Raw genomic sequence first — 13,174 nt, forward strand, 5'->3', positions numbered from 1 at the left:
TAAATCGGTCAAAAAATGACTGCAGAAGTGGCTTCAAACCAGCGAGAGATGCTTCTGCCGACAGTGTATTTAATTTCGACACCCAGGTTGTTTAACATTTACCCGAAAATTCCGGAAATATCGGTCAGAATGTAAATTATAAGACAATTTTGGCTCGGCCGACGGGAAAATTTTCGAAATAAACGGAACGGCTTGAAAGGTGGTCCAAAAATTTCCAACCAAAATATCCGAGTGGAATTCATCACCGCCATCTTGGAATTATGATCAGGTCGAATTCGTCCTGGGCACTCTCGGTAAATTGGGTTTCTTTTTGAGTACCGTAAATGGTAAATGGACAATCCGAACGGAACTTATACCATCAGGCACTTTTGCTTACCATTTGCACAACCGTTGACGAACCGTAGTATCAATGGCAAACAACCCCACTCTTCTTGTAAAAACTAGAAAATGATTAAAAAGGCTCCATGAGAGCTTCTCAGCAACAAAAGCAGGTTTTTCAGGGTTTTCAGGTTTTTTCGACTGTAGCACGTGATATGCAAGTGCCATATTTGGGCAGCACAATTCACAGCTGTGAAACTGCTTCATCCTTCATTCCCCTTAAATTCTGCGATAACCCGTTAATTTATATAAAACGGGTTAATGAACATCTTTTGCGGGACAAAAATTCCCATGTTTTTAAACATCTCAATTGTTCTAAGCATTGTCGAGAGACAATTGTGATGCCTCCAGTTTTAAAATTATTGATTTTGCTAAGACTTTCTCACAACTTAAAATCAAGGAGAGTTTTCATATTGAACGGTTAAATCCAGAACTCAACAAACAAGTTGAGCATGTCAATTTATCGTTACACATTTAAATGTATCTATTTCAGCTTAGTGGTTTTTAACTATTGTTCTTTTCAAATTTTTATTGGTTAGTTTAAATAAGTTTGCATTTTACGTTAATTTAACTTTATAAAGGGTCATTGTATAGGCTGTTACTAACTACATATATAATAACGATCTTTCTGTAAACCTTATGTACTCATTATGGCTGATGATGATGTTTGAAACATCGAAACATGTTCCGAAAACTGAAAAGCGTTGTTGTGTTTTTAAAAATATTTACAACACTTGTGCTATCAAGACCCTTTTATATAAAACAGGACAAAAGTACTAACCAAAGTACTAACTAAACGTTTTCAAATGTACTGCAAGTTCTACAAAAGTACTTACGACACGTTTTCAAATCCAGTGTCGATTTGATTCTTACTCAGCCATACAAAAATTGTGTTCTGTGGTGTTCTATAAGTTATAACTGTATTTTACACCTGCGCAAAGCCTTGGAAAAACTGTCCGAATCTTCCATTACGAACCCGCTTGGCGCTGTCGTTGCATAGTGAACAAGTCTTTATTATTAAAAAGCCAATAACACTACGAATAAAACTGTTTTTTATTTACAACATCGAACAAAACTTTGCTACAAAATCTCTTTTACATGTGTAATTAATATATATTTAAACGTCTTTTTTCTTTCTTTCTTGTGAAGAGTGACCAAACGGCCACTGAACTCAGTGTGTCAGCACAGCATTAATAAGCAAACAACAGTATCAATTCTGTAGTCTTACATTATTAAGGTTTAAAATGTTCTTGTTTGTTCGAGTTCGCGACCCTTGTTCATGTATACAGAACATGTTTATCGTCGCATGGCTGACTCTACGATTACTGCGATAAACGATTTCTGAGCCAAGTGATTATGTTCCGCAGTATTTCCATGATAGTGTGTCCAATATGGGTCATCTTCCAGCAGTAAATTACAGGGTTTAGAGATGAATTAAGAAACATGAGTGTGAAGGAGAAAAAAAATAATCTCTTCAATGGGTCACTTGGGCCGACGATTGTCATGGCGGCCAAACTGATAAAGTATGGCAGATAACAAAACAAAAACACGAGATATAGATAGAATACACCGACTGCAGTTTTAATGATGCCAGCAAAATTGGCCATTTCGTCCGTCTGTGTTACTTGTCTTACTTGAAGGACCTGCATGTGATTCTTGTGGCGTCGTACGGCGACATAAATCCTGATATAAACCACCATTGTGAGAAGGAAACCAACAGTAGCTGTAATGCCAAGGAATAGAGCGCGAGTAGCAAGCGAAACCCACAACGATGTTAGAGAAACGAATGCACTAAGACCCCATGTGAAGATCGTCACAGCAAGAACACGCTTGTGAGTTACAAGTTCCTGATATCTGAGATGAAGATGGATCGCCAAGAACCTGTCTACGCCTACAGCGACAACACCAAAGAATGAAGCCGCTGATAACAAAGTCGCAAAGAGGGCAAAAACCTTGTAGGTTATACAGCTGGGAATGTTGTGCTGTAACCACTTTATTAGAAGTGAAGTATAAAATGGCTGAACACATAAACCAACACCAAGATCAGAAACAGCAAGACTCAGGAGCATTGTTCTTAAAGTCTTTGGCAACGAGGACGTTTTTCGTATGGCGTGAATTGTGACAATGTTCAACATAATGGCGGTAAAGGATAGAAAGCTGTTGAAGACACAGTTAGCGATGTAAGTCGAATGAAGGTCTTGGACGTTGGAGGCTTTGGGGTAGTTAGGCAGTTCTAATTCACACGACGATTTCTTCATGACAGTGGCTCAAGTTTCCTTTAAGGCAACGAGTTTTTGTCATATAAAATTGTTTTACGAAGCTAGAATATATAAAGAAGGCCTGCAATTATAAGACCATCTGCACGTCAGTGATTGGCAATGTCAAGAGTTAATGAATGCTCATGTTCTTCATTAAACAACCAAGAGGTTATTAAACAATGGTTTTATATGTTTAGCGACGAGTAAACTGACAAAAATCTATCATTCAGAACTTCCCCAAGATAGTTGTTTCTAATATTTGCAAGGAAGTTTGTCTTTTCCACGATGTAGTCTAGAGCATTTTGGTATTTAGAGCGGTGATAAAGTAATCAACAAAACAGAACAGGGATAAAACTCTGGGGCGGATACAGGATTTTAGAGAAGGAGGTTCAAGACACGGACCTCCCAAGGCGGTCCCCTGTAGGGGAGTCCGGGGGCATCCTTCCCCGAAAAATTTTTTACAATAGAGATCCTCGGAAATGGGATTTCGGGCATTCTGAGACCAAGTTAACGTCTAACAATGTCTCATTTCTTTTTTTTAATTTTAGTAGTTCGATCAAACGCCAACCCTCCGAAACCCACCTCTATATCCGCCGCAGATACTATATAGCTGCTGGCTGCCCGCGGAGTTTTTTTAACAGCTTCAAAAATGTTTGTGGTAGATGTACTCATTTGTAGAATAATCCTTGGGTTTATTATTTTTCTGGAGAAAATCGACTGCAAAATTTAGCCGTGTCGTTATCAAATTTAAAGACACTCATTGATTATTCATTTCTTTTGTATTTCCTTTATGAATTAGTGCTGATTTTTTTCAAAAAGTAATAAACAAATAGAACAGGAATAAAAATATGTTGCTGCTGGCTGTCCGCGTAAGACTTCGTTGAAGCCAGCTGTCTGACTGCCTTCCTTTTGCGCTTGATTGGTCGAGAAGATAACACCTTGGCTTTGATTGGCCAGAGCGTGTGGCATGTGTTTTATTGACCAATCAGGGGGCTTGGTGAGCAGAACAAAGTGCTCTCAGATGGGCTGAGGAGGGCAAGGACTATGGACGCAGAAGGACCGAGGGAAAAACATTAGAGCAAGGTGAATATACATTTAAAGCATTCTCGTCCCCATAGCCCTTTTCGCTTCTCTTAGCCGGCGTGGCCTTGGCACGAGAGACGGAGGGCTCTGGGGACATAGGATTTGCCGATTAATAGCCCTTTTCACGGTTACTTTTGCTTATTTGCATTACAATAAAATCTAGCATGTATGTGAGGCAATTTCGGGCTAGTTTGTAGTTTTAGCTCGAAATTGTCTCGCATCCACGTTGGATTACATTGTAATGCAAATGAGAAAAATTAACCGTGAAAAGGGCTATTGGAATGTATTTGATTGGGTGTTTGAAAACAAAGATCTCTTGAACGGAAGTCAAAATGTTGGTAAGGAAGTGCGTATTGCTGGCGCAAAAATATGAAACAGCTGTGACCAGCTGTGTTTAAAAGTGGAGGACCTTTAGCTGACCTAAACCGGTTTAGCTTCACGGACTGATCTCGCATCAAGGCATTTAAAAGCGAAACAACCAAATTGAACTATTCAGTTGCTCCATGCCTGGACTCAAAAACAATGGGCAATAACTGAAAACTGAATCAATGAGTTGCCAACGCGTGTCGGTGTGTATTTCTTGAAATAATAGTATTCCTTATCACCTCTTTCTGTTCTACACTGAAGGAAACATTCTCCAAATTGATACCACTTACGACCTGAGACAATGATTCCTCGAATCCTACCTCGACGGCCGCCATTGACAATCCCATGCAAGTTATAAAAACATTACGACTGCATACATGAAGACCGGAAGTCCTAGAATCTAGGACTGGGAAATCCTCTGTCTCCAGAACCCTTTGTTTCACGTGCCAAGGCCGCGCGCGCTAAGAGAAGCGAAAAGGGCTATGGGGACGAGAATGCATTTAAACATGTTAAAAAATACCATGTCGCCTTGTGGGTCTTGCTTGGTCATACAAAAATTGCGTGCTGGATTTTATACGTCGGAGTAAAATAACTGTATTTTACTCCGCGTAAAGCCCTTCAGAAAAAAACACCTGTTCGAATAAACTATGCCATAGCTAAAACAGTTAACAGCAAATCTGGCGCGTGCACGTTTCTCCCTTTCAATTCCAGTGTCTTCGTCATTGCAAAGCCAATAACACTGCGAATAAAACTGGTTTTTATTTACAACAGCGAACAAAACTTTGTTACATACTCTGTTTCATTTAAATATATGCAATTAATTTATTTTAAATGATTTTTTATTTCACGTTTTAAGAATCACAAAACAAAAAAGTCAGTGTATCAGGCAACAATAAATGGTCTTGCACTAATCAGTTTGAAAACGTTCTTGTTTACCCGAGTTCGCAGTCTTTGTTCATGTTTTCAGAACATGTTTATTTACAGCATGGCTGACTCTACGATTACTGCGATGAACGATTTCTGAGCGAATTGATTATGTTCCTCAGTATTTCCATGATAGTGTGTCGAATATGTTTCATCTTCCAGCAGTAAATTACAGGGTTCAGAGATGAATTAAGAAACGCGAGTGTGAAGGAGAAAAAAAATAATCTCTTCAACGGGTCACTTGGGCCGACGATTGCCATGGCGGCCAAACTGATAAAATATGGCAGAAAACAAAACAAAAGCACGAGATATATATAGAATACACCGACTGTAGTTTTGACAATGCTAGCAAAATTTGCCATTTCATCTGTCTGGTCTGCTTGTTGTGCTTGAAGAGCCTGGATCTGATTCTTGTGGCGTCGTACAGCTAAATAAATCCTGATATAAACCACTGTTGTAAGAAGGAGACCAACAATTATTATAATGCCTTCGAATAGAGTCCGAGTAGTAGGCGATACCCACAACGATGCCAGAGAAGTTAATGCACCAAGAACCCATGTTGAGATCGTCACAGCAAGAACTCGCTTGTGAGTTACAAGTTCCAGGTATCTGAGATGAAGATGAATCGCTAAGAACCTGTCTATGCCTACAGCGACAACACCAAAGAATGAAGCCACTGTAAACAAAAGCCCAATGAAGAAAAAAACCTTGTAGGTTATACAGTTGGGAATGTTTTGCTGTAACCACTTTACCAGAAGTGAAGTATAAAATGGTTGAACAAATAAACCAACACCAAGATCAGAAACAGCAAGACTTAGGAGCAATATTCTTAACGTCTTTGGCAAAGACGACGTTTTTCGTATGGCGTGAATTGTGACAATGTTCAACATGATGGCGGTAAAGGATAGAAAGCTGTTGAAGACACAATTAGCGATGTAAGTCGAATGAAGGTCTTGGACGTTGGAGACGTTGGGATAGCTAGGCAGTTCTAATTCACACGATGATTTCTTCATGACTGTGCCTCTAATTCACACGACGATTTCTTCATGACAGTGCCTCAAGTTTCGTTTAAGGCAACAAGTTTTTGTCATATAGAATTGTTTTACAAGGCTAGAATATATAAAAAAGTCCTGCAATAAGACCATCTGCATGTAAGTGATTGGCAATGTGAAGAGTTAATCAATGCTCGTGTTCTTCATTAAACAACCAGAGATTATGAAACAATGGTTTTATTTGTTTATCGACGAGTAAACTTACAAACATCTGTCATGCAGAACTTCCCCAAGATAGTTGTTTCTAATATTTGCAAGGACGTTTGTCTTTTCCACGATGTAGTCTAGAGCATTTTGGTATTTAGAGCGGTGATAAAGTAATAAACGAATCAGAACTGGAATAAAAATCTGGGGCGGATACAGGATTTTAGAGAAGGGGGTTCAAGACACGGACCTCCGAAGACGGTCCCCTATATGGGAGTCCGGGGGCATCCTTCCCCGAAAAATTTTTTACAATAGAGATCCTCGGAAATGGGATTTCGGGCATTCTGAGGCCAAGTCAGCGTCTAACAATGTCTCATTTTTTTTTTTCATTTTAGTAGTTCGATCAAACGCCAACCCTCCGAAACCCCTCTAGATCCGTCGCAGATAATATGTAACTGCTGGTTGCCAGCGGAGTTCTTTGAACAGCTTCAAAAACGTTTGTGGTAGATCTACTCATGGTGTTCGACAGAACGCAGTTCTAATCGCGTAAGGCATAAAAGTTCGAGATCTGTGCATCTATCTATCTATCTATCTATCTATCTATCTATCTATCTATCTATCTATCTATCTATCTATCTATCTATCTATCTATCTATCTATCTATCTGTCTGTCTGTCTGTCTCTGTCTGTCCGTCTGTCGGTCGGTCGGTCGGTCGGTCGGTCGGTCGGTCGGTCGATCGATCGATCTATCTATCTATCTATCTATCTATCTATCTATCGGGGGACACCAATTTGGTCCCCCCCCCCAAAAAAAAATTCTTCAGGGGCGAATGACGTCATGTCTATGTTCGTCCATGTGCTTTCTTTCGAGTGTGGAGGAAGCACAGTATTGTGGACTGTAGCGGATACTGAAGTTGTTTATTTAAAGTTCGAAGTCAATGTTAATGGCATTTAAAAACCTTGCTGACATGTCTTAACGAAATGTGGACGACTGTAGTTTGGCTGCGTGTTGTGTACCCTCTTCTCTTCAACCGAAACCAATGCTGCTTTTTGCTCAATAAATTAAAAGAGGAAATGAGTTTCATTTCTCTGGCCCAGGTTTCTGTGCGCGAACTATTATGTAACGTAAACCCAACGAAAGTGTTTACATATGAAATGAGTTCAACTCCCACAGGGTTACTTTGATACACGAACATGTCCTCCGTTCCATTGTTTCGGAAGTTAAAATGCCCTGTAGCTGTTACCCCAAAGCCAAGGCGATTCAAAGTCGCGTTCGTAAACAAAATAATTGTCCTAGTTTTGGTACTAAAAGCACATTGTCTCGCATACCGACGGAACAAACATGGTTGGTATCGATTTACACGGTCACTCTAAAACATGGACTGCGGACTGCGGACTGCGAACTACGGACTACGGACTGGGTATGAAACACAGACTTATGTATAAATCGCGGACTAAGCATTACGGACTGGGCATAAAACGCGCGCGGGCATGTTTTTTACTGACCGGTCGTAACTAATATTACACAATACATGTAAAAACGAGAGTAAACCTACTCGTATGCACGTGTTTTGCGATCAAATCATTTGTTTTTGCCCCTGCTGTAGGAAGATCAATTTCACGCCTACCTAACAGCTCAGGCACAAAATGCTTTCCCTAGAATTTTTTTTTTTTTTATTTTTTTTTATCATACCAAGCCTGCTTTGCGATCAATTTATTTGTTTTCGCCCTTGCTGAAGGGAGACCAATTTCACGCCTACTTAGCAGCTCAGGCACAAAATGCTGTCCCAAGAATTTTTGTTTTTTTAACATAGCAAGCCCGCCAAAACTCGAAGGCACTTACTACTAGTTTGTAGAATAATCCTTGCGTGTATTATTATTTTTATGGAGAAAATCGGCTGCAAAATTTAGCCGTGTCATTTTCACATTTAAAGACACTCATTAAACATTCATTTCTTTTGTACTTCCTTTATGAAGTATTAATGAGTTTTTGAAAAAATTATAAACAAATAGAACAGAAATGAAAATATGTTGCAGCTGGCTGTCCGCGTAGGACTTGCCAACGCCAGTCGGTGTGTGTTTCTTGAAATAACAATGTCCCTTGTCGCCTCTTTTTGTTCTACACTGACGGAAACATTCTCCAAATTGATACCGTTTAAGGTCTGAGACAATGATTCCTCGAATCCTGCCTCGACGGCCGCCACTGTCAATCCCATACAGGTTATAGAAACATCGCGACTGCATACATAAAGACTGGAAGTCCTAGAATCTAGGACTGGGAAATCCTCTGTCTCCAGAGCCCAGTTCGTTTCTCGTGCCAAGGCCGCGCCGGCTAAGAGAAGCGAAAAGGGCTATGGGGATGTTAAAAAATACGATGTCCCCTTTTGGGTCTTGTGTGGTCGAATAAAACTTGTGTGCTAGATGTTATACGTCGGAGTAAAAATAACTGTATTTTACTCCGCGTAAAGCCCTTCAGAAAAAAACATCTGTCCGAATACAGTATGTCATAGCTAAAACAGTGAACAACAGATCTAACGCGTGCACGTTCCTCGCTTTCAATTCCAGTGTCTTCATCATTGAAAAGCTAATAACACTGCGAATAAAACTGGTTTTTATTTGCAACAGCGAACAAAACTTTGCTACATACTCTCTTTCATTTAAATATATGTAATTAATTTATTTTAAATGATTTTTTATTTCACGTTTTAAGAATCACAAAACAAAAAAGTCAGTGTATCAGGTAAAAATAAATGGTCTTGCACTAATCAGTTTGAAGACGTTCTTGTTTACCCGAGTTCGCAGTCTTTGTTCATATATACAGAACATGTTTATTTACAACATGGCTGACTCTACGATTACTGCGATAAACGATTTCTGAGCGAATTGATTATGTTCCTCAGTATTTCCATGATAGTGTGTCGAATATGTTTCATCTTCCAGCAGTAAATTACAGGGTTTAGAGATGAATTAAGAAGCACGAGTGTGAAGGAGAAAAAAAGTAATCTCCTCAACGGGTAACTTGGGCCGACGATTTTAATGGCGGCCAAACTGATAAAGTATGGCAGATAACAGAACAAAAACACGAGATATACATAGAATACACCGACTGCAGTTTTAATGATGCCAGCAAAATTGGCCATTTCGTCCGCCTGTGTTACTTGTCTTACTTGAAGGGCCTGCATATGATTCTTGTGGCGTCGTACGGTGACATAAATCCTGATATAAACCACTATTGCGAGAAGGAAACCAACAATAGCTGTAATGCCAAGGAATAGAGCGCGAGTAGCAAACGAAACCCACAACGATGCCAGAGAAACGAATGCACTAAGACCCCATATGAAGATCGTCACAGCAGGAACACGCTTGTGAGTTACAAGTTCCTGATATCTGAGATGAAGATGGATCGCCAAGAACCTGTCTACGCCTACGGCGATAACACCAAAGAAAGAAGCCGCTGATAACAAAGTCGCAATGAGGGAATGAGCCTTGTAGGTTATACAGCTGGGAATGTTTTGCTGTAACCACTTTACCAGAAGTGAAGTATAAAATGGCTGAACACATAAACCAACACCAAGATCAGAAACAGCAAGACTTAGGAGCAATGTTCTTAAAGTCTTTGGCAACGACGACGCTTTCCTTATGGCGTGAATTGTGACAATGTTCAACATGATGGCGGTAAAGGATAGAAAGCTGTTGAAGACACAATTAGCGATGTAAGTCGAATGAAGGTCTTGGACGTTGGAGACGTTGGGATAGTTAGGCAGTTCTAATTCACACGACGATTTCTTCATGACTGTGCCTCTCATTCACACGACGATTTCTTCATGACAGTGGCTCAAGTTTCCTTTAAGGCAACGAGTTTTTGTCATATAAAATTGTTTTACGAAGCTATAATATATAAAGAAGGCCTGCAATAAGACCATCTGCACGTCAGTGATTGGCAATGTCAAGAGTTAATGAATGCTCATGTTCTTCATTAAACAACCAAGAGGGTATTGCGTAATAGTTGTTTTGCTTATCGACGAGTAAACTTACAAACATCTGTCATTCAGAACTTCCCCAAGATAGTTCCTCCTTCTTGTTGTTTCTGATATTTGCAAGTGTTTTTATTTCTTCATGCAGTCTAGGGCATTTTGTCATTTAGAGTGGAGGGAAAAATATCGCAAGAATCGAAATTGGAAAGAAATGTAACTGCTGGGTGCACGCAGAAACTTCTTGGAAGCCAACTGTCCGACTGCTTTCTTCTTGCGTTTGATTGGTCGAGAAGATAGCACCTTGGCTCTTATTGGCCAGAGAGCGTGTTGCACGACTTTTATTGACCAATCATAAGGCTCCACGAGCGTAAGAGAGTGCTCTCAGGTGGACTGGGGAGGGAAAATCATTAGAGCAAGATCAATTCAAACATGTTAAACAAATACGATGCCCGTTTTGGTTCTTACTCTGTCATACGAAAATTGTATGCTAGCTACATACATACATACATACATCACTTTATTTACCCTCGGATTTCAGAGTAGTTTATGCAGCTAATATCTCCGAGCATTTAACCATCAGATGAGAGATAGACCACCACACCGGGAACTACGTCCCCTACTCTTTTCGATTAGTGTGTGGGTTCTTTTACGTCCCACAGAATTAATTTTTGAAGAGTTGTGAGACGGGGCCTACGGTTTATCGTCCTTATCCGAGAAGACTAGAAAGTCTAACCATTTGCAGATGTCATTACAAAGGCAGCACTTTCTCCTCAATTATTTAAAGACCCTGAGTGTTGGTCCGGCCGGGGTTTGAACCTGCGACCTCCCGCACGCTAGTCCGGTGCTCTACCACTGAGCTAACCGGTCGGCGGTTATAGCTAATTTATTTTGGTATGAAAGTACTTTAGTCAGGAAAACTTATCTGATTTTACCGTTAATAACCCTCACAGCTCCTGTCACAAAGTCACCAACATAAGCAGAATCGAAAAGAAGGATACAAGGAAATGGAATAAGACTACAATATGATTATAGCCAATAAAGAAGTGTCAAGACTTCATGAAACTTGCTCGTGTCATTCTCAGGTTACTATTGACTCTGAAGATGACTTACGCTTGGGTTGTCGAAACGTCAGTTACCCACTGCAGCTTTTGCTCACTAGCGACATAAACACATGAACGACATAACGACGTAATCGCTTTTGTAAGTACAGTTGAACCTTCGGTTACGACCACCTCTCCTAAGCGACCAGTTTTTTTCCAAGTCAAATCACTGTATTTGGAACCTCTTATAAGCGACTACCTCTCGTAAGCGACCGCGACCACTTTCAGAGCTAAAAGTTTGAAGTTTTCTTTTGTTTTTAACCTCCCGTAAGCGAGCACTCGACAGATAATAGAGTGAAAACTGGATAATAAGATGTTGTAACATTCTGGCCTTCCAGGGTAGTACAAGAGACGGACATTTCTCAAAGGGAAGTACCGCATTTTTCTCGAAATTGAGTTTACACACGACTAAAACATTTAAAACATGGGCTAAGTCTCTGCGGTTACCATATACTAATGAGGTAAAATTTTTACCCAATATGATCTGAGCTCTCGTAAGCGACCGCCTAGGCTTGACATTTTGGGTGGTCGCTTACGGGAGGTTCGACTGTAATGTGAACATCGGTAAAAAGACATATGGGAAAGATCAGGTTTTCCTTATGCCGTTACGTTCAAGCTGACGTAACGTTGCTATTATGTCATGGAGTGAGGGTGTTCACACTGCAAACATAACGACATGACGACATGACGTCCTTGTTATGTCGCTAGTGTGAACTAAAGTGAACGATTCTCACCCAGACGGATGCACCAGACGAACTCGTTTGGTATATTCAGACCTTGATTTACGATCTAAAAGAAAACGAATAGATATCACCGGCTACAGTCTGTTCGAAACGTGACAGTAAACATAAAGAGAACACAACTGTTTTCTATGTTAATGGTGGTAAAGCTGCGAACCTAATCTATTTCTATTTTGCCATGCCTCTTTTCGGCTTTTCTGTGTTTCTTTTAAGTTTTTCTGCAATTTTAATTGTGATCATCACAAATGACTAGTTGGTAAGTACCAACATACCTAAAATTGCGTTACCTAGCCCCCTTATGTGCTCTGACTTAATGCTCAAGTCCACACCGGACTCAAATGTTACCGCACTTAAAATGACGTCGTCAGCCGCCAGATTACAGCTTCATTTGAGAATCCTCTTTACCGCTTTCTGTGACAGAAATTCAATCAGGATCTGTTTTGTCTTATATGTGTTTCGCATTTAGGTGACGGAAAATTCTCACAGATACCTGAAAGAAATCGAGATGAGAGAGGAAGCTGGTACGCCCGCCATTGTCGGGGCTATCAGAGCGGGACTTGTGTTTCAGCTAAAACAGGTACATGGCAACCATCTGGAAACACTAAAGACTATTTATTGTCGCAATACAAAAGTTCAAATGAAGCCTGAAATTACTGCTGAAGTTGAAGCTTAAGAGCTACGCTTTCGCCGACCCACAGCATCATCAGCGATGGCTTACATCGGTGAAAGCTCTGGTTTTAACCTCCAACTTAAAGGAGCTCAGTCACGGTGTTTTGTCTTTTTTTGGCCACGTACAAAATCTCCTTTAAATGGAAGGAAACCTGAAAATAATAGTTTACTAAGATAGAAAAACATCAAAGAGATAATAATAAACCATAAAGGAACAAGGATGGTCAAGAATGGCGAAGATTGACACGGATTGCAAACGACGAATTTGAAAAATTTAGGCTAAACTTTTCAAAATGTGCAAACCGTGACTGAGCTCCTTTAAACAGGACAGCAGTTTCAGGCCTCATTTGAACTTTTCTATTCTTGTTTTGAAACTGTTATTGAAGGACTATTTCCAAAGACTATTAGGGCAAGGAAACGATGACGGTGCCAATGACGATAAGGTTGCATTCATTTACTATTAAAGGGATACCAGTCATATGAAGT

At 40.1% G+C, this 13,174-nt stretch overlaps 2 protein-coding genes and 2 pseudogenes across 2 annotated transcripts in view; 1 reads left to right on the plus strand and 3 right to left on the minus strand.

Moving 5' to 3' along the window:
- The window catches only part of LOC110066069 (uncharacterized), a 48,183-nt gene that overhangs the window by 23,278 nt on the left and 11,731 nt on the right, over nt 1-13,174 (plus strand). The window contains exon 11 of the mRNA XM_020773268.2: nt 12,486-12,596. Coding sequence (XP_020628927.2) covers nt 12,486-12,596 — 111 coding nt within the window. The remainder of the gene's footprint in view (nt 1-12,485; nt 12,597-13,174) is intronic.
- Nucleotides 1,701-2,649, minus strand: LOC149103473 (beta-4C adrenergic receptor-like). Its single transcript, XM_089272472.1, has one exon. The coding sequence runs from the start codon at nt 2,634-2,636 to the stop codon at nt 1,701-1,703; it is 936 nt and encodes a 311-aa protein (XP_089128598.1). The 5' UTR covers nt 2,637-2,649.
- LOC149103474 (adenosine receptor A2b-like) lies at nt 4,821-6,070 on the minus strand (annotated as a pseudogene).
- Nucleotides 8,776-10,127, minus strand: LOC149103475 (adenosine receptor A2b-like; annotated as a pseudogene).

This window comes from Orbicella faveolata, unplaced genomic scaffold (genome assembly GCF_042242905.1).
Source record: "Orbicella faveolata isolate gen_17 unplaced genomic scaffold, um_ofav_v1 contig_35, whole genome shotgun sequence".
Classification (NCBI taxonomy): domain Eukaryota; kingdom Metazoa; phylum Cnidaria; class Anthozoa; order Scleractinia; family Merulinidae; genus Orbicella; species Orbicella faveolata.